Source organism: Lepidochelys kempii, chromosome 14, assembly GCF_965140285.1.
Source record: "Lepidochelys kempii isolate rLepKem1 chromosome 14, rLepKem1.hap1, whole genome shotgun sequence".
Taxonomy (NCBI): Eukaryota; Metazoa; Chordata; order Testudines; family Cheloniidae; genus Lepidochelys; species Lepidochelys kempii.
Window position 1 is genome coordinate 36,508,048 of NC_136393.1, and position 22,639 is coordinate 36,530,686.

Here is a 22,639-nt window from a genome sequence, read left to right on the forward strand (position 1 = left end):
CCAGCACCAGGCTCACCAGGCCCTTGGAGGCAGGGAGGTTGGGCAAACAAAGAGGTAGACTCACAAGCCAGGGGCACTGGGACTGCCCAGACCCAGCTGGGGTTTTGCCAGGGCACCCGTAGAACTGAGGCCGTTCCTGGGGGCGGGTCTGTCAACTGGGCACTGAGGAGGGACTTGGCCTGTGGCTCTGCAGGGCAGCAGCTGCTTTGCTGCTGCCAGCTGCACAGAGCAGTTCAAAGGGAGGGGACGTGTTACACTGAGTGCCTGTCCTGAGAGGGCTAGTTCTCAGGGCAGCATGTCCAGCCAGCCTCAGGTGCCTTAGACAGCTCTGCTCCATTACAGGTTCAATTATGCATTTCCATTGGAAACAGACCCCACAGCAACAGAAAAGCACTGGATGGATGGGAAACCCCTGATAAACCTTTGAAAGCCACTGCTATTGTTGTATGTGCTTTTGTAGCCACTAATTTTGCAATCATGCTGTTGTCCGGTTTTGTTCCTAGTGGCTCTAATTTGGAACAGCGCACCCCTAGCAATAGGTAAGAAATGAGGCAAGATGTGATTATGCTCTCTAGGGTCACTAGAGGGTAGAGGAATGGTAAAGGTGAAGTGGTGCTGCCCAGTGGATAGCAGCCAAAGTGGAAGTCAAGAAAAGGAAGTTATGTTGCCAAATGACCAGCAAATGGAGGTGGACAGAGGTAAAGCTGTATAATACAGATTAGATGGCATCAGTGTAAATGGTGAAGAAAGAATTTTGTGGAGCAATGGACCTCTATGCTATGCAAGGAACTGGAAATATCTTTAGAAACCAAAGTGAGGAATGTGAGTGAGCAATGTACAAATGAAGATATTGAGGAATTCTGAAATCGTGCCTAAAGATGGGAAAAGTGTACCATGGTGGAACAAGGATTGTGAAATGGTAGCAGGTGTTACGGGACAAGAAATGGGCTGTTATACTGAATAATGACCAACGGGGACACAAGAGCATCAAGGTTGGAATGAGGTCGATACAGCATCCACTGTGATTAACTCCAGAAGAGAGCAGAGGGTAAGAACGGAGCAATAGACTGTCATGCTATGTAATCGACCCTAGGGGAATCAGATTGAAAGAAATGAGGAAAGCTCAGGAATATTGGCCAATATATTTCAGAACAGGATAAAGTCCTCAATGTGAAAAGGAAAGGTCGTTGATGCTGCAAGGTGTCCACTAGAGGGCAGCATATTCTAAGCAGGAGAATTGGGCTGCTATTATCTGAAATGTCCAGTAGATGGCAGCAGATAAAGGCTTCATATTATTTATTATTATAGGTTTCAGAGCAGCAGCCGTGTTAGTCTGTATCCTTAAAAAGAACAGGAGGACTTGTGGCACCTTAGAGACTCACAAATGTATTAGAGCATAAGCTTCCGTGAGCTTCATCGGATGCATCCGATGAAGTGAGCTGTAGCTGACGAAAGCTTATGCGCTAATAAATTTGTTAGTCTCTAAGATGCCACAAGTCCTCCTGTTCTTTTTATTATTATAGGGGCAGTAGGTTTTAACAGGCCATCACCTAGTGCAGTGGTTCCCAAACTTTTTGGCATCACACCCCCTTTTTAATTTTTGAGACACCCTCATGCCCCCCACCTCTCCTTTACCATCATCCAACCCGCCCTGTTCCTTGTCCCCTGACCACGCCCTCCCAGGATCCCCCTTCCCTAACCTCCCTCCCGGGACCCCACCCCCTATCCAATCCCCCCGCTCCCTGTCTCCTGACCATCCCTGTCCCCCCCAGAACCTCCGCCCCATCCAACTGCTCCCTGTCCCCTGACTGCCCCGCCGGGACCTCCTGCCCCTTATCCAACCTCCCTCGCCCTGCTCCCAGCCCCCTTATCAGGCTGCTCAGAGTGGCAGAACTGGCTTATTGGAAAGCCTGGGAGGTGGGTGGGTGCAATCTGCGCTGCCCGCATGGCGGCGTAACTGTGGGGGAGGGTGGGCAGGAGGGGAGGGGGCAGGGGCTCGCCTCCCCAGACGGGAGCTCAAGGGCTGGGCCGCCTCGTGCCCCCCTTGGAATTTCTTCATGCCCCCCCGGGGGGGATGCCCCCCCAGTTTGGGAACCAATGATATAGTGTTTCACCATTATGTCAAATATTTTCCCCAGTGGGATTTTCCCCTCCTTTATAAGTGTAAGCAAGGTCTGCATGAACTCTTCCCTGACCTCTCGCAATGAGCTGGGGAAGAAGATTTCATGAACTGACCTTGTCTGCATAGACACGCCCACTCTGCCTAGGCATGATGGGAATGCTTTGCCCAGCATGCATCCGACGAAGTGGGTATTCACCCACGAAAGCTTATGCTCCAGTACATCTGTTAGTCCAAAAGGTGCCACAGGACTCTTTGCCTCTTACCCAGATAATGACTTTTGGTGGTGGTGGATCACAAGTCACTTTGTTATTGGGGCAGGGGTAATAAAGGATTGTGTATCCTTGTTGTGGGGATCAAGGGCAACAGAACTGTGCTTGGCATCTCCTGATAGAGGGACTCACCCTCAACTAAACTTCATTCGCTAAGCAGGGGACGTGGGTGCCAAAGCCCAGTGGAATTGAGAGAGGGTGTGGACAGGTAGTTCGTGGTGTGAGCTTAGCTGAAGGGTACTAAACACTAGTTGACCCTTCTTTTCTGTACTGTGTAATAATAGAGTTGAGTAAGACTCAACTGAGAGTCTTGTTGCAAGCCAACAGAATTGAAATCACTAATACTTGCTTACAGACAGCCCCCGCAACCTAAAGCAAATACTCACCAGCAACCACACACCACAAAACAGAACCACTAACCCAGGAACCTATCCTTGCAACAAAGCCCGTTGCCAACTGTGTCCACATATCTATTCAGGGATACCATCATAGGACCTAATCACATCAGCCACACCATCAGAGGCTCGTTCACCTGCACATCTACCAATGTGATATATGCCATTATGTGCCAGCAATGCCCCTCTGCCATGTACATTGGCCAAACCGGATAGTCTCTACGTAAAAGAATAAATGGACACAAATCAGATGTCAAGAATTATAACATTCAAAAACCAGTCGGAGAACACTTCAATCTCCTTGGCCACTCGATTACAGACCTAAAAGTGGCAATATTGCAACAAAAAAGACTTCAAAAATAGACTTCTACGAGAGACTGCTGAATTGGAATTAATTTGCCAACTGGACACCATTAAATTAGGCTCGAATAAAGACTGGGAGTGATTGGGTCATTACACAAAGTAAAACTATTTCCCCATGTTTATTTCCACACACACACACACACACCCCACACTGTTTCTCACACCTCCTTGTCAACTGTGGGAAATGGGCCATCTTGATTATCACTACAAAAAGTTTTTTTCCTCCTGCTGTTAATAGCTCACCTTAACTGATCACTCGTTATAGTGTGCATGGCAACACCCATTTTTTCATGTTCTCTGTGTCTATCTATCTATCTATCTATCTATCTATCTATCTATCTATCTATCTATCTATCTATTTCCTACTGTATTTTCCACTGCATGCATCCGATGAAGTGGGTTTTAGCCCACAAAATCTTATGCTCAAATAAATTTGTTAGTCTCTAAGGTGCTACAAGTACTCCTTGTTCTTTTTGCTGATACAGACTAACACGGCTACCTCTCTGAAATCTGTACTTACTGCTGCTTTTCACCACATCTGCTATTTCAATTAGGATGTGAATTCGAATACATTGTCCCGTTCCCTATCTCTTGAGTCAGCTGGACCAGGGATAGTGGGGACTAGTTAGGCAGCCTCCAAATGTCCAGGTTCCATTCTGTAACCAGGCAGGGGCTCCAAAAGAGCAGACTATCAAAGGACACATTTATGGAAAACTTTTTCAAAACTGTCATCTCTACAATCTCTCTGACACTTTTGCAGGTACAGTTTTGAGAACTCCTCAGTGCCACTTGGGATGAACATTGGCCAAATCAAAGAGATCGGAAAACCGAAGAAGTTTACTTTAAAACAGGGTTTTCCCCAAAACTGGGATCTATGTATAACACCAGTGGGCTCAGGACTGAGACGGCTGGACATTTTCTTTCCCATTGTAAACAATTTATTTGAGAGGCAGGAACCTCTCAGAAATGAGAATCCAACACACAGAATGGTCAGGCAACCCATCGGGCACATCCCAGGAACGACACTGGAACTATAGAGAAACTATTGCAATAGCTATTATGATACAGTCCAGAGGGCTGTTGCATCGAAAATATCTGAACAGTTAGTTCATGATGCAAAAGCATTAGAGACAGGCATGCAACACTCGTCAGAGTGATCATGGTGAGAAGTAACCTGTCTTGCCCAGCTCCCACTTGCTGGTGATGACCCAGCTTTCACCCTTAATGTCCTGGGATAAAAGTATCGTGTGGGGAAAGGTCCTTGCATGCTAGGCCTGCTCCTGGCGTATGGGCTGAGATCCCTAAAAGAGGGGAGTCCCTGCATTTTGTCTGTGGCCACCTCTGCTCCAGGACTGGTGTATATAGTGTAAAAACAAACAAGTTACCTTCAGCAATTACCCAGACTCCACATCACTGAATTCTCCTCCCATGGGAAACCAATCTGCAAGACCTTGAATTCTGCTCCTGCTCATCAGATGGTTGAGAATATTGCTAAATAAACAAACATTAGTAATTACTAATAACATCAAAGTTCCTTCGGAGAAATATTTCCATTGGGGATGTGAGTGTGTGAGAGATGCATCTTTCTTTCCATATCTTTCATTTGCAAATTATGGATTAAATTTACTTTATATTCAGTTTCCTGTGTGTTTGTTAAACTCCATGGCTTCAGCACCCAATCAGGTAAGCCGGAGTCATGTTAGCCATTGTTACTCACGCTATTCTTCCACTGAAGGCTGTTGTCACTTGTTGACTGTGTGCAGGGCTGGCTCCAGGCACCAGCTTTCCAAGCAGGTGCTTGGGGCGGCATTCAGAATGAGGCGGCCGTCCGTGTCCCTCGGCGGCCATTCGGCAGCAGCTCTGCCTCTCTTCTGGGCGCGGCAGCAATTCGGCGGCGACTGCTTGGGGTGGCAAAATCGGTAGAGCCACCCCTGGCTGTGTCTGTGTTCTCTCTGTGAGCTGCACCAGCTCTGTGCCGATAGATGGTCCAGCAGACTCCAGTCGAACTGCCCAAGAAGACCACAGGCTCGACTCGGTGGCGACGACACTAGGCCAGGTTTATTGTCAATGAAGCATAGTCCTAGCGTTCTATACGTGCTACCGGTACGCTAACCCATGTACACCCATTACAATAGTCTCGGCTCAGTGAGCAGTGGGCTCTTCGCTCCCCCTTCAGCCGGGCCAATACGCCCTCTCTCTGACCCCTCTTTTATACAGTGATACAAACAAGTTACCAATTGCCCCTCTAACGTGCCTACTTACCACTTTACCTTGTACTTGTTGGTTCCATCAAACTATCTCTATCCATCACCCTGTTATCCTGACCTTATCTTTAGGAGACATCGGTGTGTCCCTGTTATCTTCGGGGAGTGTATTTACACCGTACTCGGTGTCAGGGTGTTCTGGTACCACCCTTCTGGAATGAGTTTACATGAGTGTCCCGTGCTTAGCACTTCTGAGGAATCTTTCTGTTTTGGCAATGCCAGCCCTGTTCTTGCCAGGCTCTGTGAACTTGCAAGTAGGCATGTTTTGTGACAAGGCCTGAGTGCTGCTCACAGCCTGACTTTTCCTAACTTGGTTTTATTTCACACTTGCCTGTGTATTCACCCTGCCTCCATTCCTACTAACCCTGACGTCCTACGCGTGTATCGTCGCCACCATCCTGAGAATCCCTTCCACCACCAGGAGGCAGAAGGCGTTTTCCACCTGCTCCTCTCACCTCATCGTCGTGACAATTTTCGAAGGAACAATAATGATTGTGTACATGCTACCGAAACGTGATACACTGGGAGACCTGAACAAAGTGCTCTCTCTTTGCTACCTGGTCCTGACTCCCCTGGTCAACCCCCTCGTCTGCAGCTTGAGAAACAGAGAGGTCAAGGAAGCCTTGTGCAAAGCAGTCAGCAAATGTGACTTTCACAAAAACGTGCAGAGACGCTGCGATAACTTAGCCTGAGGTTTTCAAAGCTGCCTGGGTGATTCAATTAAGTTGAAAAGTCCCATTGAAAAATCTCAGCACTAAAGTGAAAAGGAGTTGGAGATGATCTGTAGAGAGATACTGAGACAGTTTTCGTGGTCCCCCGCTGTGCCCATGTAATACAACTTGCAGGAAAGTGCCATTGTGGACAGCTCTGTCACTCTCCAATGTTCAGCACTGATACACACGCAGTATGATGGTCTTTTTTGTCATGGTGCTGGCAGTTCACTCCATGTGAGAAGGGTGCACAGTGTCTGAAAATGCACAGAGCTGACATTTTGTAAGGCACAAAATCCACTAACCATCAAAGTAAATCCCTGTGTATATCCCCTGTTCTTTGATTCTCTGTGTTAGATAATAAAGTCTTGAAATCAAATTCAGACAGTTTCATATGAATATTGTCTGTGCCTCAGTTTCCCCTATGTGGTGCATATTTAATTAGGTGGGGGAAGAGGCTGTTTATGCTTTGCAAAGTCTCAGGGACACAGGTGGTGACCGACGCCTAGCTGCCTGAGTCCCCATGCCCATGGAGACTCCCAGAAGACAATGGTCACTCCAATTGCCCAGACATGGGGTGCCTAGCAACAAATGACCATGGATGGCCTATCCTCCACAGGAAGCCAGCTGGGTGTGACCAGCTGGAGGACAACGGACGGGGAGGGGCCAGGTGGGGTTCTTAAATGTGGGCTGTTGGAGGCAGGGAGCAGCTTCTGGACTGGGACTACAGAGGGGTCAGAGGGCTCTGGGCTCTGGGACTGACCCGGGTGGGCTCTGCTGTAACTTTCCATTCTATATGACAACGAGGGTTTTTCTACGCTGTGTTCCAGACATCTCATAAACCCTTCTGCTTTTACAAGGCTGGCTGAGAGTCACTCCAGAGTCAGGAAGTTGGGGGTGCATTGCTCCTTTTCGGTGTGCAAGTCTTCCCCAGGGATCCAATTCAGGTGGACTCCCTGAGGGGAGCTCACAGTGAGAAGCAGGGGTTCCTAAGTTGGGTCCCCGGAGGTGGTGAAGCCAAGAGGTATACCCTAATGAGAGTGTGACCCTAAGTGGGCTGACACACTACAGGGGCCCTCCCAGGTACTGTTCCAGAGCCATTCAAGAGCAGCAGACCTGTGGATCCATGACAGGTGGTAGCAGAGTATGGTTGGCGAATGCACCCAGTAGACGGTTGGCTGCTGAAGGCACCAGAAGGGCCTTGCAGTAAGTGACTGGCAGCGGTAAAACAAGGGAAGTTAAAGGAAAGAGTGAGGAAATGGCCTATAACCATCTCTCTAAGTAGAACATTGCAAACCTGCGTAGGGAGAGAGGCTTAAGCATTGGGAAGCTCAAAAAGGCATGGCTGATTGCATGACTAGAGAAGGAGGACCAGTCTAAATAGCAGGTTCCAGGCCCAACAGAGTCTGGGAGCAGCAGAGACCGCAGCCAGAGCAAATCAGGTCATTTATCAGACCTGGTTTCACCTCCAGCAGGGGGTCTTCACGACCTGGTTCCCCATCAGTAGATTTGAACCAGTTGGAGTTGTAGCTGAGAGCACAGGAGGTAGAGGACAAAGAGAAGCAGCAAAAGCCTGAGCTAGAACAGCAGGAGAAGCAGCAAAAGCATGAGCTGGAGATGGAGAAGAGGAGGGGCAAGAGGACCCACTGATGGGTAAGTGGGGAAAGGCCCTGAGATGCCCATTCTTTAGGGAACCAAGGCTACGAGGTTAACTATGAGGTTAGGTCGAATTTAGCTGCATTAGGTCGATTTTATAATGAATGTGTCTACACAACCAACCCCGTTACACTGACCTAAAGGGCTCTTAAAATCGACTGCTGTACTCCTTCCCAACGAGGGGAGTAGCACTAAAATTGACCTTCCTGAGTCAAATTTGGGGTAGTGTAGATGAAGCACTGCGCAATTCAATGGTATTAGCCTCCAGAAGGTATCCCAGAGTGCTCCAATGTGACCACTCTGGGCTGCACTTTCAACTCCGCTGCATTAGCCAGGTACACAGGAAAAGCACCGGGAACTTTTGAATTTCATTTCCTGTTTGGTCAGCTTGGCAAGCTCAACAGAACAGGTGACCATACAGTCCCAGAATTGCAAACAAACTCCAGCATGGAGTGAACTTGAGACACTGGATCTGATTGCCGTATGGGGAGAAGAATCTGTGCAGGCAGAACTCCCATCCAGCAGAAGAAATGCTGATATATATGCCAAAATCACCCAGGGCATGGTGGAGAGAGGCTAGACCAGGAATGCACGTCGGTGTTTTGTGAAAATTAAGGAGCTCAGGCAAGCCTCCCAAAAGCAAGACAAAGGAGGCAAATGGTCGCTCTGGGTCACAGCCCCAGACATGCCACTTCTATGATCAGCTGCATGCCATTCTAGGGGGGGACCCTACCAGTACCCCAACACGGAGGAGGATTTTGTGGATGAGGAAGAGGAAGAAGAGGAGGAGAATGCAAAGCAGACAAGCGGAGAATGCATTCTTCCTGGCAGCCAGGACCTTTTCCTCAGCCTGGAGCCAATACACTCCTAGGGCCTGTTGTTCCCGGACCCTGAAGGCAGAGAAGGCACCTCTGGTGAGTGCACATTTGTAACGACACTACAGGGTTTAAAAGTAATTGTGTTTCATGTTTGATTTGCCTTGAACAATTGGGATGCATTTGCGGCCAGTACAGCTAATGGAAAAATCTGTTAACGTGTCTGGGGATGGAGCAGGAATCCTCCAGGGACATCTCCAGGAAGCTCTCCTGGAGGAACTCTGAAAGCCTTTGAAGAAGGTTTCTGGGGAGGGTTGCCTTATTTCATCCTCCACGGTGGGACACTTTACCATGCCAAGCCAGTAGCAAGTGGTCTGGAATCATTGCAGAACAAAATATGGCAGCAAATGGTCCTGGGTTTTGGTCGCATTCATGCAACATTTGGTCTTTATCTTTCTTTGTCAGCCTCAGGAGAGTGATATCATTCATGGTTGAAATAGGGGAAGTTTTGTAAGGGACCAATAATCCCCTCTGTGTGGTGAGCCCCAACACATTAGACCCTGGTCATGCTGGGCTGTTTGCGCTTGGCTAAAAGGGATCATCACGAAGTATAGCCTCCCTGGGGGGTGGGACAGGGGGTGCTGCTGCACATCCACCCAAAAAATGCAGCCCCTCCTTCTAAATGGCAACCCCAACCAGCATTGGTTGCTATGGGAAAGGAGGGCGCTGCACTTTCAAACCATTCCCACATGTTATGAACGCGGAAGAAGCCAACCCCGTGTACCCTTTGGCTTACCATGGCTGCCTGCAAAACGAATGCTGTTGCCCAGCTGTATGTGATGTGTCACCATACCGGCAGGCGCTCAATATAAAAGGCAAAATGTGACCTTGTACCTAAAAAAATGTGCTCTCCGCTGTGAATTGCTTGATTCACTGTGAAAGAGTTTCCCTTTTGTTCTCAGAAATGTATCTTTTTAAAAGTCTACTCTCCCTTCCCCCCTCCCTGCAGCTGCAAATGCTTCTATGCTCCCTGTATCAACTCTGTCCCTAGGTTATCGCAGATGAGAAGGCGAAAAAAACGCACTCGCGATTACATGTTTTCAGATCTCATGCAGTCTTTCTGCACTGATAGGGCATAGCTGAATGCATGGAGACATTCAGTGGCAGAGGCCAGGAAAGCATATAGCGAGCGTGATCGGAACACGCAGGGGGAGATACTGAGGCTAATGGGGGAGCAAACGGACATGATGAGGCATCTGGTGAAGCTGCAGGAAAGGCAACTAGAGTACAGACCCCCGCTGCATCCATTTTGTAAGTGCCCACCCTCCTCACCAAGTTTCATATCCTCCTCACCCAGAGGCCCAAGGAGGTGGGTGGGGGGAGGCTCTGGGCACCCTGCCACTCGACTCCAGGGGATGGCCCAAGCAACAGAAGGCTGTCATTCAAACAGCTTTGATTTGTAGTGTGTCTATAATAAGCAATGTGGCCTTGTCCTTCCCTCTTCCCCCACTCCACCCCATTATGAACGCCCGGGTTTCCTTTTGTACGCCCGGGTTTCCTTTTACTAGTCAGTGTTGTCAGTGATCTCCTTTTTTTTAAACAAATAAAGAATGAATGGATTCAGAACAATAGGGTCTTTATTTCCTGTGCCAGCTGTGGTCGAAGGTAGGAGGGGGATTGGTATACAGGGAAGTACATTTACCAAAGGGGGTGGGTTTCCATCAAGGACAAACACACACAACTGTCACACCGTAGTCTGGTCAGTCATGAAACTGTTTTTCAAAGCCTCTCTGATGCGCAGCGCGCCTCGGTGTGCTCTTCTAATTGCCCTGGTGTCTGGCTGTGCTAAAGGGGGAGAGACACCCGATTGTATACCTGAGCAAGAAATGGCTTCCCCAGGAGCAGAACTAGGCCACCAATGAGAAGGAAAGCCTGGCCATGGTGTGGGCTCTTAAAATGTTGCAGCCATATATAGCGGGGGGTCGCTTTACTGTGTATACTGACCACTCTCCCCTGGCATGGCTGAATCAAATGAAAGGGGCTAATGCCAAGTTTTTGAGATGGAGTCTGATCCTCCAGGATTAAGATATGGAAGTGATCCATGTTAATGGGAGTGCAAATCTTACGGCAGATGCTTTCTCATGGAAAGGGGTGCCTGAATTTCCCCAGGTCACTGGCTGAAGTGACCCCACTCAGTTCAGTCTCGAAGGGGGAAGAGATGTGACAAAGTGGGAATTTTTCCTAATGTTGTGTGTGAATATTGTGTGTGCCTCCGTTTCCCCTATGTGTTTAATATTTAACCAGGTGGGGGGTATGACCTGGAATTGTGGGACCGCTGTGCCCCCTGAACTCACTAGCCTGGGGTGTCTCTCACAATGCTGTGCTGGTGACATGCAGCAAACCCCTCCAGGTGCTATCACTCAGTCCAGCAGCATGTGAAGCCCCACACCCAGCTAGCTTGTCTGAGTGCTCCCAGAGTCACTCATGAAATCTCACAGAGAAAGGCACCAACCAGCTCCCCCCAGCTCCCAGCCTTGTGCCTCAGGAATATACTGTCCTGCACTGTTCAAGATCCTTTCTTGAACATTGCAAATGTATTAATTGATTCGCCACTTACTTCAAGGGAAAGTGGACATGCACAGCCCTTGTTACCTGAGCAGATTTACCAAACACTTCAGACAAACTCATTGGTAAGAATAAACATAAAAGTAAGTTTATTGACTTCCAAAGATAGATTTGAAGAGGTTAAAAGTGATAAGTTACCAAAAGTAAATAAAAGATAAGCAGGCAGTCAAGACTCTAAACGTGGTTAGACATAGACAGTATCTAGTTTAAGCAGTTTTTTTCACCCTACTGCATACTGAAGGTTGGGAACAGTTTTTCTTACACAGGCTTCCTTCCGAGCCTGGGACCAGTCTCCCCAGCTCCAGCGTTTCCATTGCCTTCAGTCTAGGTGTGGGGAGGAGAAAGGACAAACTTTGGTGCCCCTGTGTTCCATTTAATATCTTAGCCATGTGCTCTGGAAGACAAGTGCAAGCATGTCTGGCGGGGGCGGGAGGGCATTGCTGAGTCACAGGGTTGAGTAATTCCCTGGTGTGGTCTTCTGCCAGGTGAGTCATTGGGTTCGTCCCTGCCTTGCCAGACAATAGATTGTGATGATCTTCAATGTCCGCCTGGTCGCTAATCATTTCCTTTGTCACTCTCTGTGAGTTGATTTCTGGGCTACACCCAAATTTACAGCATGCATATTTCAATGATAATCATACAGCACAATCTTATAATTTCATATGCACTCATGCTACACATAATTCAGTAGGATGATGATTTTCAACTGATCATAACCTTTCCCATGATACCTTACATGACGTGCTTTACATGAAGTATCACAATTAGATACCATTGATGAATATGGGGGTTTACAGGGTGCTCCCCTCAGGGCGTGAGGCAACCTATGGTAAGAGGAGGCGGCTACCACCTACCAATGGGCAGATCTCCTGTGATACCAAAATGGCAGTGCTGGCTCAGTCAGTGGGAGCACGTCAGGGCTTGGCCAGAGACAGGGGAGACGGGCACCGTTGAGCAGAGTAGGACTTCAACACTGCAGAAATAACTTTCCAAGGGACCTAACAGAGTTAGGCACCCAAATCCCTTTGAAATGGGAGTTTGATACTTAACTCCCTTCGACGCCTGTGAGAATCTCAGCCTGAAGAGCCACTGGGAATCTGTCATGGTAGGTTCAATCTGTGCATTTCCATTGGAAACAGAGCCCAGATCAACAGAAATGCCCTAGATGGATAGGAAACCCCTGCTGAACCTTTGTGAGCCGCTGCTGTTGTTGCAGGTGCTGTTGTAGCTACTGTCGTTAGATGTTTTGGCTGCATGTGTGCGTTCTCACCGTGTGCGTCACTGGCTCTGCCCAGGTAGCCAGTACAGCAGACTTTGGTCAAACTGCCCAATAAAACCACCAGACTCCCGTTCAGCAGCGAAGGCACTCGGCCAGGTTTATTGCCGACGAAGCACAATCCTAGTTGCCTGGATCAATGTCTACAGTTACACTAATATGTATGCCCGTGGCAATGGACACGGCTGAGCAAACGGTGGGCCTTTCCGTTCCCTCCTAGGCCAGGCAAAGACACCCCCTCTGTGACTTTTCTTTTATACACGGATGCAAACAAGTTTCGTATTGTCCCTCTGACATAGTTAGTGACTGCCCCCTGACGTAGCTTGTTACCACCCAATACCTTATCAAAACAACTCTATCCGTCTTACTGTCATCCTGACCTTATCTTTAAGGGGTCAGCATGTTTCTCTTATCTTTGGGGAGCGTACTTGTACCATTCTTGGTATCGGGGTGTTCTGGTACTATCCCTCTGGAATGTGTTTACGTGACTGGAGTGCTTCTGTTTTTGCAATATTGGGAAAGTTCATATATCGAAGAGTGAACCTGCCAGCAGGCATGTTTTCTAACAGCCTGACTTCTGCTCACAGCCTGCCTTTGCTTTATAGCAGCAGGGCCTGACTTCTACTCAGACTTTAGGCCTTATGTCTCAGGCTCTTTCTACCACAGCCACTAATGTTGCAATCGGGCTGTTCTACGATTTGGTTCTCAGTGGTTATACTTTGGAATAGCGCACACCTAGCAGTAGGTAAGAAATGAGGAAAGGTGTGATTCTGCTCTCTAGGGTCACTAGAGGGCAGAGGAATGGACAAGATGTAGTGGTGTTGCTCAGTGGATAGCAGCCAAAGTGGAAGGGCAAGAAAGGAGATGTTATGTTGCCAAATGACCACCTGAGAGAAGTGGAAAGGGAGGTGAAGTTGAATAACGGTATATATATGGTGAGGAATGGGCCCTGAAGAGAAAAGGACCTCTGCAATATGTAATGACCTGTGGATAGTAGCAGATGTTGTGGAGTGAGAAATGGGTTGTTATACTAAATAATGGCCAGCAGGCGACATGAGTCAAGAACTGAAAGAGGCAGCTAGGACAGCAAGAAGAATCCACTGGAGGACAGCAAAGAAACAGGCTGTCATGCTGGGAAATCAACACTAGATGGCAGCAGAGGAGAGGAACTGAGAGGGGGTGTTAGAAATACTGACTAGTGACCAATAGATTTTAGTAGCCAATACAATAATACTAGGAAAAGGGCCACTAGGTGGCAGCATATCTTGAATATTAATAACCGGGCGGGGCAAGTACATTATAACAGGCCAACATCTTGGACAGGCACCTCCCAAAAATGGAAGCTGGTGTTTGTTCATGATCTAAAATATTTTCCACATGGAATCATTAGACTTAATAAAAGATACAATTATACATGTCACACTGTACAAGTCCCATTGGGAATTCTTAGCTACAAAGCTTTGGAGACAAAAAATCAACCAAGTGGGAGAAAGGTTGAAGTGGGACCATACTAAAAACCGTGAAGACGAAAACAAATATGAGGCAGCATTTACACTTTGTAAATCCACGGGAATGCTCATTGTTCAAAGGTAGATCAAATGCACCTGCTCATCCCTTCAGGTAACTGCAGGTCTCTTCACTGAGAAAACCCAGTTTCTGCAGAAAGAGGAGAGACAAGAACCTCCGCTGACTGACCTGAATCCTGGAGGCCAAACCCTGAGAAATAAGAGCTCATCGCTTCAAGCTTGGGCTGTGCTATGGTTACAGGTGAGCTCCGTCTTCCCGGCTGCATTTCTATACCACTGCTAAACAGAGGCATGAATGTGTTTTGTGAATATTAGAGGGACAAAGTGGGTGAGGTAATATCTTTTATTGGACCAGCTTCTGTTGGTGAATGAGAGAAGCTTTTGAGCTACACAGAGCTCTTCCTCAGGTGAATATTAGCAGTTTTAGCCTCACCTTCCCACAGCAGTGCCAGTCAGCGTTCATAGCACCATTTCACAGAGATAGAGGCTGAGATCCATGTCCTGTGACAGGTCCTCAGTTGGGGAACTGCCCCACTAACACAAATGGAGCTGCCTTGATTTATATCTACTTCTTGATCGGGCTCAGTGTGTCCCCCAGTGGAGTGGGGAGTGGTGAAGGAGACTTACTAGCCTGGATCACACATGCTAGATTGTTCCTAGACTCCAAGTTCAGGGACAACATCTTCTACCCCCATCCCCAAGTGAATTATCATCCCACAAACATTTTGAAGCGCAGAGGGTCACTCCCCAGTTAGGATTGCACATCAGCCTGGTTCTGTCCCTTCCTACGATCCACCCCCACAAAGAGCTGTATTTTATTACTGCAACAGTCAACATTGGGAAACAGAAAAGGGATTGCTAGTCCCTGACCACATCGCCATCACCACCACAGGAATTAAGGAAGCATTTACGCCACTTCAGAATTTATGGCATAAACTGATCTCTCGTGAGGGGCTGAAAACGATGCCTTCTCCTACAAGGCACTAAAATGCAAAATATATCAGGATACATGTTTAGATTAATTTCCATTAATTTTAACTGGAGATTGGTGCCTTAGGACACTAGAGTGGGTTGGGAATCTCAGCCCAACATTTTAGTTGATGTATTTATTACTTTTGACTCCTAAGTCATAGCATGATTCTGGCCATTGCCAGAAGTGAAATACAGCATTTAAGCATCATTGTTAAGCTCCAGTATGTCACTAGTTGGGGTATGATAGCAAATAAAGAAATGGTCTGATCTGTCATGTCAGTACTCAGCTACCAGAGGCTATGGTTACAGTAGTTATTGCTCCGATCATGGTAGAGGGAGGTCTACATGGGTACCAATATCCTGTTCTTGAAGTGAGACTCCTGGCACTTGCTCTGAATTCTACATTTAGCCTTAAAATCAGCCTGTAACCAGAAGACGAAGGGGAGTTTCTGAATATTTATGCAATTAATTTAGGAGACTTGATTAACTTTTAACTCTATGTTCTTCTAATTCAATTGAACAGTTTCTTTTATTATTCCAAGACTCATCCCATGGCAGACAGAAACTGGAGAAACCAAATGGCTGTCACAGAATTTATCCTTCTGGGATTCGGGGATCTTCCTGACCTTCAAATCCTTCTCTTCCTGATGTTTCTAGTGATCTACATGACAACCTTGGCCAGGAACACCCTCATTGTGGTGCTCATTGTGACTGATTGGCACCTTCACATCCCCATGTACTTCTTGGGGAACTTGTCCTGCTTCGACACCTGCTACTTCTTGACCATCCTGCCCAGGTTGCTGGCCAGTCCCCTGACTGGGGACAAAACCATCTCAGTCAGTGGCATTATCACTCAACTGTATTTCTCTCATTCTCTGGTGGCTACAGAATGCTGTCTCCTAGCAGTGATGTCTTATGATTGGTATTTAGCAATATGTAAACCCCTGCACTATTCAACTCTTATGAATACCAGGTTTTGCCTTCAGTTGGTTGCTGGGTCCTGGTTAAATGGTTGTTTGGCTACTACCATCTTTGTCTTATTCCTATCACAGTTAACGTTCTGTGGCCTGAATGAAATTGACCATTTCTATTCTGATGCCATCCCGTTTATGGAACTCTCCTGCAGTGACACACACTGGTTAGTATTGTTCCATTTCATACTATCCTGTGTATTCACCCTGCCTCCATTCCGACTAACCCTGACATCCTATGCGTGTATCATTGCCACCATCCTGAGAATCCCTTCCACCACCAGGAGGCAGAAGGCGTTTGAAAATGCACAGAGTTGACATTGGTAAGGCACAAAATCCACTGTCAGAGTAAATCCCTATGTATATCATAGAATCATAGAATATTAGGGGTGGAAGAGATGTCATGTCATCTAGTCCAACCCCCTGCTCAAAGCAGGACCAACACCAACTAAATCATCCCAGCCAGGGCTTGGTCAAGCCAGGCCTTAAAAACTTCTATGGAAGGCGATTCCACCACCTCCCTAGGTAACCCATTCCAGTGCTTTACCACCCTCCTAGTGAAATAGTATTTCCTAATATCCAACGTAGATCTCCCCCACTGCAACTTGAGACCACTGCTTCTTGTTCTGTCATCTGCCACCACTGAGAACAGCCGAGCTCCATCCTCTTTGGAACCCTCCTTCAGGTAGTTGAAGGCTGCTATCAAATCCTCCCTCACTCTTCTCTTCTGCAGACTAAATAACCCCAGTTCCCTCAGCCTCTCCTCGTAAGTCATGTGCCCCAGCCCCCTAATCATTTTTGTTGCCCTTGGTTGGACTCTCTCCAATTTGTCCACATCCCTTCTGCAGTGGGAGGACCCAAACTGGACGCAGTACTCCAGGTGTGGCCTCACCAGTGCCAAATAGAGGAGAATGATCACTTCCCTTGATCTGCTGGCAATGTTCCTACTAATACAGCCCAATATGCCATTGACCTTCTTGGCAACAAGGGCACACTGCTGACTCATATCCAGCTTCTCATCCACTATAATCCTCAGGTCCTTTTCTGCAGAACTGCTGCTTAGCCAGTGTCTAACTCCCTTGGGCTCCTTTGAAACTCTCAGCTTTAATCTCTCTGTGACTCAGATTCTCCATCTGTAAAATAATCTTTCCTTTGTCCTGTCTATTAAGACTATAAACTCTCCAGAGCAGGGACACCCCACATTGTGAGTCTGTGCAGCGCTCAGCACAATGGGGGCCTGATCTCAGTCATGGGCTGTGCAGGGCCTGGCACAATGGGGGCCTGATGTCTGTCGGGGTCTGTGCAGGGCCTGGCACAATGAGGGCCTGTATTCTTTCTTCCTACTACTACTACTAGTAGTAATAGAAGAAGAAGATGTAGGAGTAGTACTAGGATTCTTTCATAGGAGTTTGCAGGCCCCATACTTGTAGGGCTGATCCTGCCTTATTCCGCTCAATAGGATTATGTCATCAACTTCAATTACAGCAGGAAGGGGCCCCAAGGGAGTAACTATTTGGCCTAGTAAAACAATAATTTATAGGTAATTGTTTTATTTGGGGGATATTATAGCATGTTCCTGAAAACTCTCCTCTCTTCTGATTTATCCTCAATTTGGGAGAAGTCCCATTTCCTTAAGATAGATTAATTACATAAGTAAAGACAGCTTGCATGAGAAAGGGTTTGCAGAATCTGGACCTTTGTGATGTGACAGAGGTATGCTTATTCAGAAGAGATTCTGCTGCCACACTGGTGTACATTCAAAGAAACTCTATTGCTCCTACACTCACTTATTCTAGTGTCACTCTATTGACACCAGTAAGGGTTACTCCTGATTTACACCATGGTGAGCGAGAGGGGAAGCAGCCCCATTGATTTATGGGATCAGCCCGGCCATCCATTTCCTAGTAGCTGTGGATTCCATTTCAGGAAACCGGTCCAAAAAGTGGCTCTAATCGTTGCTCTTTCACAGCATGCTCAGAATGGGGAAGCACTGAACTAATCTTGGAGCATGAACTCCCCTTTGAACCCAGTTGGTGGTGCCAACAGGTGAAGGCTGAAAGGTGGAAGCAGGCAGCAGATGGAGGAAGCTTGCCCTGTGCTGTGTGTTGGGAATCCATCCCCATTCACCAGCTGCTGAATTCTCTACCACAGGAAAAACTGCTTAAAAACCTGACCATCCACCTTGACAGTTAATGCTCATGCTGCGTCCATCTTGGGCAGCACCAGGCCCTTCTCAGTACCTCCTGGGACTCAAGCAAACAATGAAAGACATCAGCTGTTCAATTCCCCGGGAAGAAAATGCTATTTTTATCAAGAAACTTCAGGAAAATAGTGAAGAAGCAAACAGTTTCCCCACTTCATGTTACACAGCACTGACCCCCTTCAACCTGCTCTCACCATATGACTCTATTCTGGGTCACGTCTGCCTTTCAGTGTCTGAGATGGCAACTTTGTGACGGGTTTGGTCACAGACAACCCCTTGGGACTGTCACCTGATGTGCTGAAACTACTTTTGAGCCCGTTTTCCCTGTCAGCTTGGGACTCCAGAACCCTGCCTTGTTGAGCCAGACATGCAAGCCTGCTGCAACACAGATCAAGGGTCTGAACCACGTCCCCAAAGCTACAGGTTTTCACTGAAAACCACTCAGCAAGTACTCCTGTCTCCAGCATCCAGATGCCCAGCTCCCAGAGGGATCCAAACCCCAAATAAATCCATTTTACTCTGTATAAAGCTTATACAAGGTAAACTCATAAATTGTCCACCCTCTATAACACAGATAGAGATATATGCTCATCTGTTTCCCCCCCACCCCGGGTATTAATCACTTACTCTGGGTTAATTAATAAACAAAAGTGATTTTATTAAGTATAAAAAGTAGGATTTAAGTGGTTTCAGGTAATAACAGACAGAACAAAGTAAGTTAGCAAGCAAAATAAAACAAAACATGTAAGTTTAAGCCTAATACATTTAAGAAACTGAATACAGGTAAATCTCACCCTTACAGATGTTCCAATAAGCTTCTTTCACAGACTAAACACCTTCTTAGTCTGGGCCCAATCCTTTCCCCGATACAGTCCTTGTTCCAGCACAGGTCGTAACTTGGGGATTTCTCATGACTGACAGCCCCCTTTGTTCTGTTCCACCCCCTTTTATATCTTTAGCACAAGGCGAGAATCCTTTGTGTCTCTCTGGGTTCCCACCTCTCCTTCTAAATGGAAAAGCACCAAGTTAAAGATGAATTCCAGTACCAGGTGACATGTTCACATGTCCTGTGAGCCCCCCTTCATTCTGCCAGAACTGGCCGGCACCTATGCAGTGGAGGCTTGCAGGTAAACAGAGCCATCTACAGTCAATCTAAAGTCAATTTTGGGGGTTGGACTAGATGACCTTCTGGGGTCCCTTCCAACCCTGATATTCTATGATTCTGATATTCTATGAATTGTCCTAGCCAATGGGAGCCATCAAGATTCCAAACCACCATTAATAGCCCACACTTTGCATAATTACAATTTCTACAATAATTACAAAAGGACCTCAGAGTTATGCCACATATGTCTAGTTTCAGGTACAATAACGATACAAATAGGATGAACACACTCAGTAGATCATAAGCTTTGTAATGATACCTTACAAGAGACCTTTTGCATAAAGCATATTCCAGTTACATCATATTTACACTCATAAACATATTTCCACAAACATGGAGTGCAATGGCACAAATTTAACAAATTCAATTTACGGACCCTGGGGTCCAGTCACAACTACATACCCCACATTGTGCAGAAACTCTTGGGAAGGATTAAGATACCAGATAATTGATTAATTGCCTTAAACCAGTGCTGTGAAGGAATGCTGCACTGGGACTGAGATTTCCCCAAAGGCCAGATCGAATTCGGAGATCCTAATTACCATTGCCCTCTATGGATACTGGAACTTAGATACCAGCAGTGACATCCTGGCCCCATTGAAATCAAAGGCACTTTTGTCTTCAACCTCAGCAGGCACAGAATTTCAGTCCATATTACTAGACTTTTGAAAATTAAACCCTGTGACTGGGATTTTGGAAGAAGTGATTGAGGCACCCAGTTCCAGGGGATTTGGGCCTCTTTGAAAATCCCAACCTATCATCCTCTTCCAAACCCACTGAAGTCAGTGGAAAGACTCTTTCAAAGAGAGCTGGGGAACCAACTCCTATTGAAAACTCCAGCTGGAGTGAGTCTTTCCAATGGTCTTCAGATAAACTCTGTTGGATAGAAGCTGATTGACTAGATCCCTTATGCTCCTTTGGATATCCCAGTTTCCAGCTGACTTCAATGGACTTTGTAGCAGGCCCAGTATGTATACTTGAGCGTTGCCGCTGTGCTCCTAGTGCTGGGGAGAGAAGGATTCCACATTAATGATTCTCTCTGAGTTCTCCCACAGCCTCCACAGCCAAGGCCAGTGTAGGGAGAGGGAAGATTTTGTGTCGTCACACCGTCCCTAGCCATTTGGGCTGTGTGGGGCCCCAGGCCTCCCTCCCCCCCACAAGGATCTTGGAGGCAGGAGCTGTGGGGGGCCACTTCTGGGGCCCCCACAGGCCCAGAGTGGCCTGGGGGATTAGCGGGGGGCCGGGAGCAGCCTGCTCTGCTTCCTTCGCCCCGGCCCCAGTCATGTCGCTTCGGGAAGGGGGGTTGGGGGAAGGGATCCCCCCACTCCACCGGCAGCAGTGGGAAGCAGAGCAACCCAGCCCCAGCCTGCTCTACTCCGCCAGCTCCCAGCCGGGGTGCTCCGCTTCCCGCTGCTGCTGGTGAATGCAGGGTCGCTGGGGGAAGAGGCTTGCAGGGAAGAGGTGAAATGGGGGCTGGCCGGAGGGGGGAAGGGTAAGAAGCAGGGAGTTGTCTGGGGCCCCACACACCCCTAGGGACGGCCCTGCCCCTTGCCGAGGGATAGGGCTGGTACTGCCATGTATGGAGCACGCAGCTGCCTATGGGCACCATGAAATTTGGGGCAATTTGGTGCCCCAAATTTTATGGTGTCCTACGCAGCTGCGTATGCTGTGTATGCCTAAGAATGGCCCTGCCCACAGCCCAGTGATCCAACCCTCCCCTGTACTCCAGGCAGGAGCCTGTTTGCTGTTTTGCTGCCTGGAGCTGGCATGCTCAGCTGGGCAGTAGCTATGTGAGCTGTCCTCACTGAGGAAGGTCAAAGCTTCCTGGGGCTTTGGAAAGGGAGGGGCGCATGCCTGTGTAGCTGGAGGCAGGGCAGTGGAGGTCAAAACAGTGAGCACAGTGGTCAGGGTGGGCCTTGTGGGACACTGCGGCGGGGGGGGTGGGGGGGCAGTTACAGCAACGTAACGAACGACAGCTTCTACGCTGATGCTTTGTCACTTTAACTTTGCCACAAAATGTTCTACACCTCTCGTGGAGGTGGTTTTATTTTGTTGGGAAAACAGGAGAGTTTTTCTGCCAAAAGTAGCCTTGCAGTGTGTACACCCCCACTGTTTTGTTGGCAAAAGTTGCCTTTTGCTGACAAAACTGTGTGGTGCAGATGTAGACAAAGCCTTAGAAAGCTTTTCCTACTATCTAACCTAAATCTCCCTTGCTGCAGATTAAGCCCATTACTTCTTGTCCTACGTTCTGTGGACATGGAGAACTATTGATTACTGTCCTCTTTCTAACAGCCCTGAACATATTGGAAGACTGTTATCAGGTCCCCTTCATTTTCTCAAGACTAAACATGCCCAGTTTTTGTAAACTTCCTTCCTAGGTCAGGTTTTCTAAACCTTTCATCATTTTTGTTGCTCTCCTCTGGACTCTTTCCAGTACCTTTAGGCACCTGAGTTTGAAAACTTTTGCCTAAGTGATTTGGCTGAGGTTGCAAAGGAAGTCAGGGCGAGCTCTGATATTAAAGCTAAGGTCTCTGGATCCACATCAGGTGCTCCAAACTGTATGATTATGAATTCTTCTTCTTCTTCTCCAAACTTACATCAGTGGACGAAGGTTAGAAACTGACCTCTGGAGACAAATCAGGGTCTCAGATGCCCCAATGTAGAGCTGCATTAGCCCCACTTAAGTCACAGAGATTAATTCTGATTCAGACTATGAAGACCCAGATCTATAATAGAAGCTTGAATATTTTTGGTGATATTTTGCTCTGTGTGTATTTGTGAGGAAGGGGGAATTTTTGGTAATATTTTTATGACCCCGCTGTTTGCCCCAGTTTCCCCTATATGGTGCATGGTTACCCAGTGGGGGGAAAGGACTATGTGTGTTTTCAGGAAAGGCTAAAAGACACAGAAGTGTGTGCATTGCCTCCCTGTCTAGGTGGAATGAAGAGTTGTTAAGGAACCGGTTGAAACTGACCGAGATGAACAAGGGGGCCAGAGAGATAATGCCAGGTCCCCTGACTCCTGGATTTCCCTCCTTCTCAGCAGGGAAAGTGACCAAAGACCCCAGCTGGAGAACGAAGGACTAGGAAGGGGTGAGGTGGGGGTAAGAGGTGGCTTCTAGATGCTCTCTTTGTCTCCTGGGAACTGACTACGGAGGTCAGACAGACACACAGACACAGCCTGGACACGGGGTTCACTCCAGCTCGGCTGGGTCCTGGGCTGACCAGAACGGAGGATGCTTTAACATTCATTTCTCTGTGCTAACCTAAGAGCTTCCTAGGCTGTGTCCATGTGACTAATAAACCCG

The 22,639-nt window shown here is 47.6% G+C and overlaps 1 protein-coding gene across 1 annotated transcript; it reads left to right on the top strand.

Moving 5' to 3' along the window:
* The first annotated feature begins 15,571 nt into the window (after positions 1-15,571).
* LOC140898158 (olfactory receptor 6C75-like) lies at positions 15,572-22,418 on the top strand. Its single transcript, XM_073311595.1, has 3 exons — positions 15,572-16,263; positions 18,346-18,423; positions 22,268-22,418. The coding sequence occupies exons 1-3, from the start codon at positions 15,572-15,574 to the stop codon at positions 22,416-22,418; spliced, it is 921 nt and encodes a 306-aa protein (XP_073167696.1).
* The last annotated feature ends 221 nt before the right edge of the window (positions 22,419-22,639 follow it).

Bases quoted from the DNA above. Each gene is read 5' to 3' on its own strand.
- LOC140898158 (XM_073311595.1), top strand. From the start codon at position 15,572: ATGGCTGTCACAGAATTTATCCTTCTGGGATTCGGGGATCTTCCTGAC. The intron at 16,264-18,345 runs TGAAAATGCACA...GCACTGACCCCC, and splicing joins ACCAGGAGGCAGAAGGCGTT to TTCAACCTGCTCTCACCATA. The intron at 18,424-22,267 runs GTTTGGTCACAG...CTCCCTGTCTAG, and splicing joins AGATGGCAACTTTGTGACGG to GTGGAATGAAGAGTTGTTAA.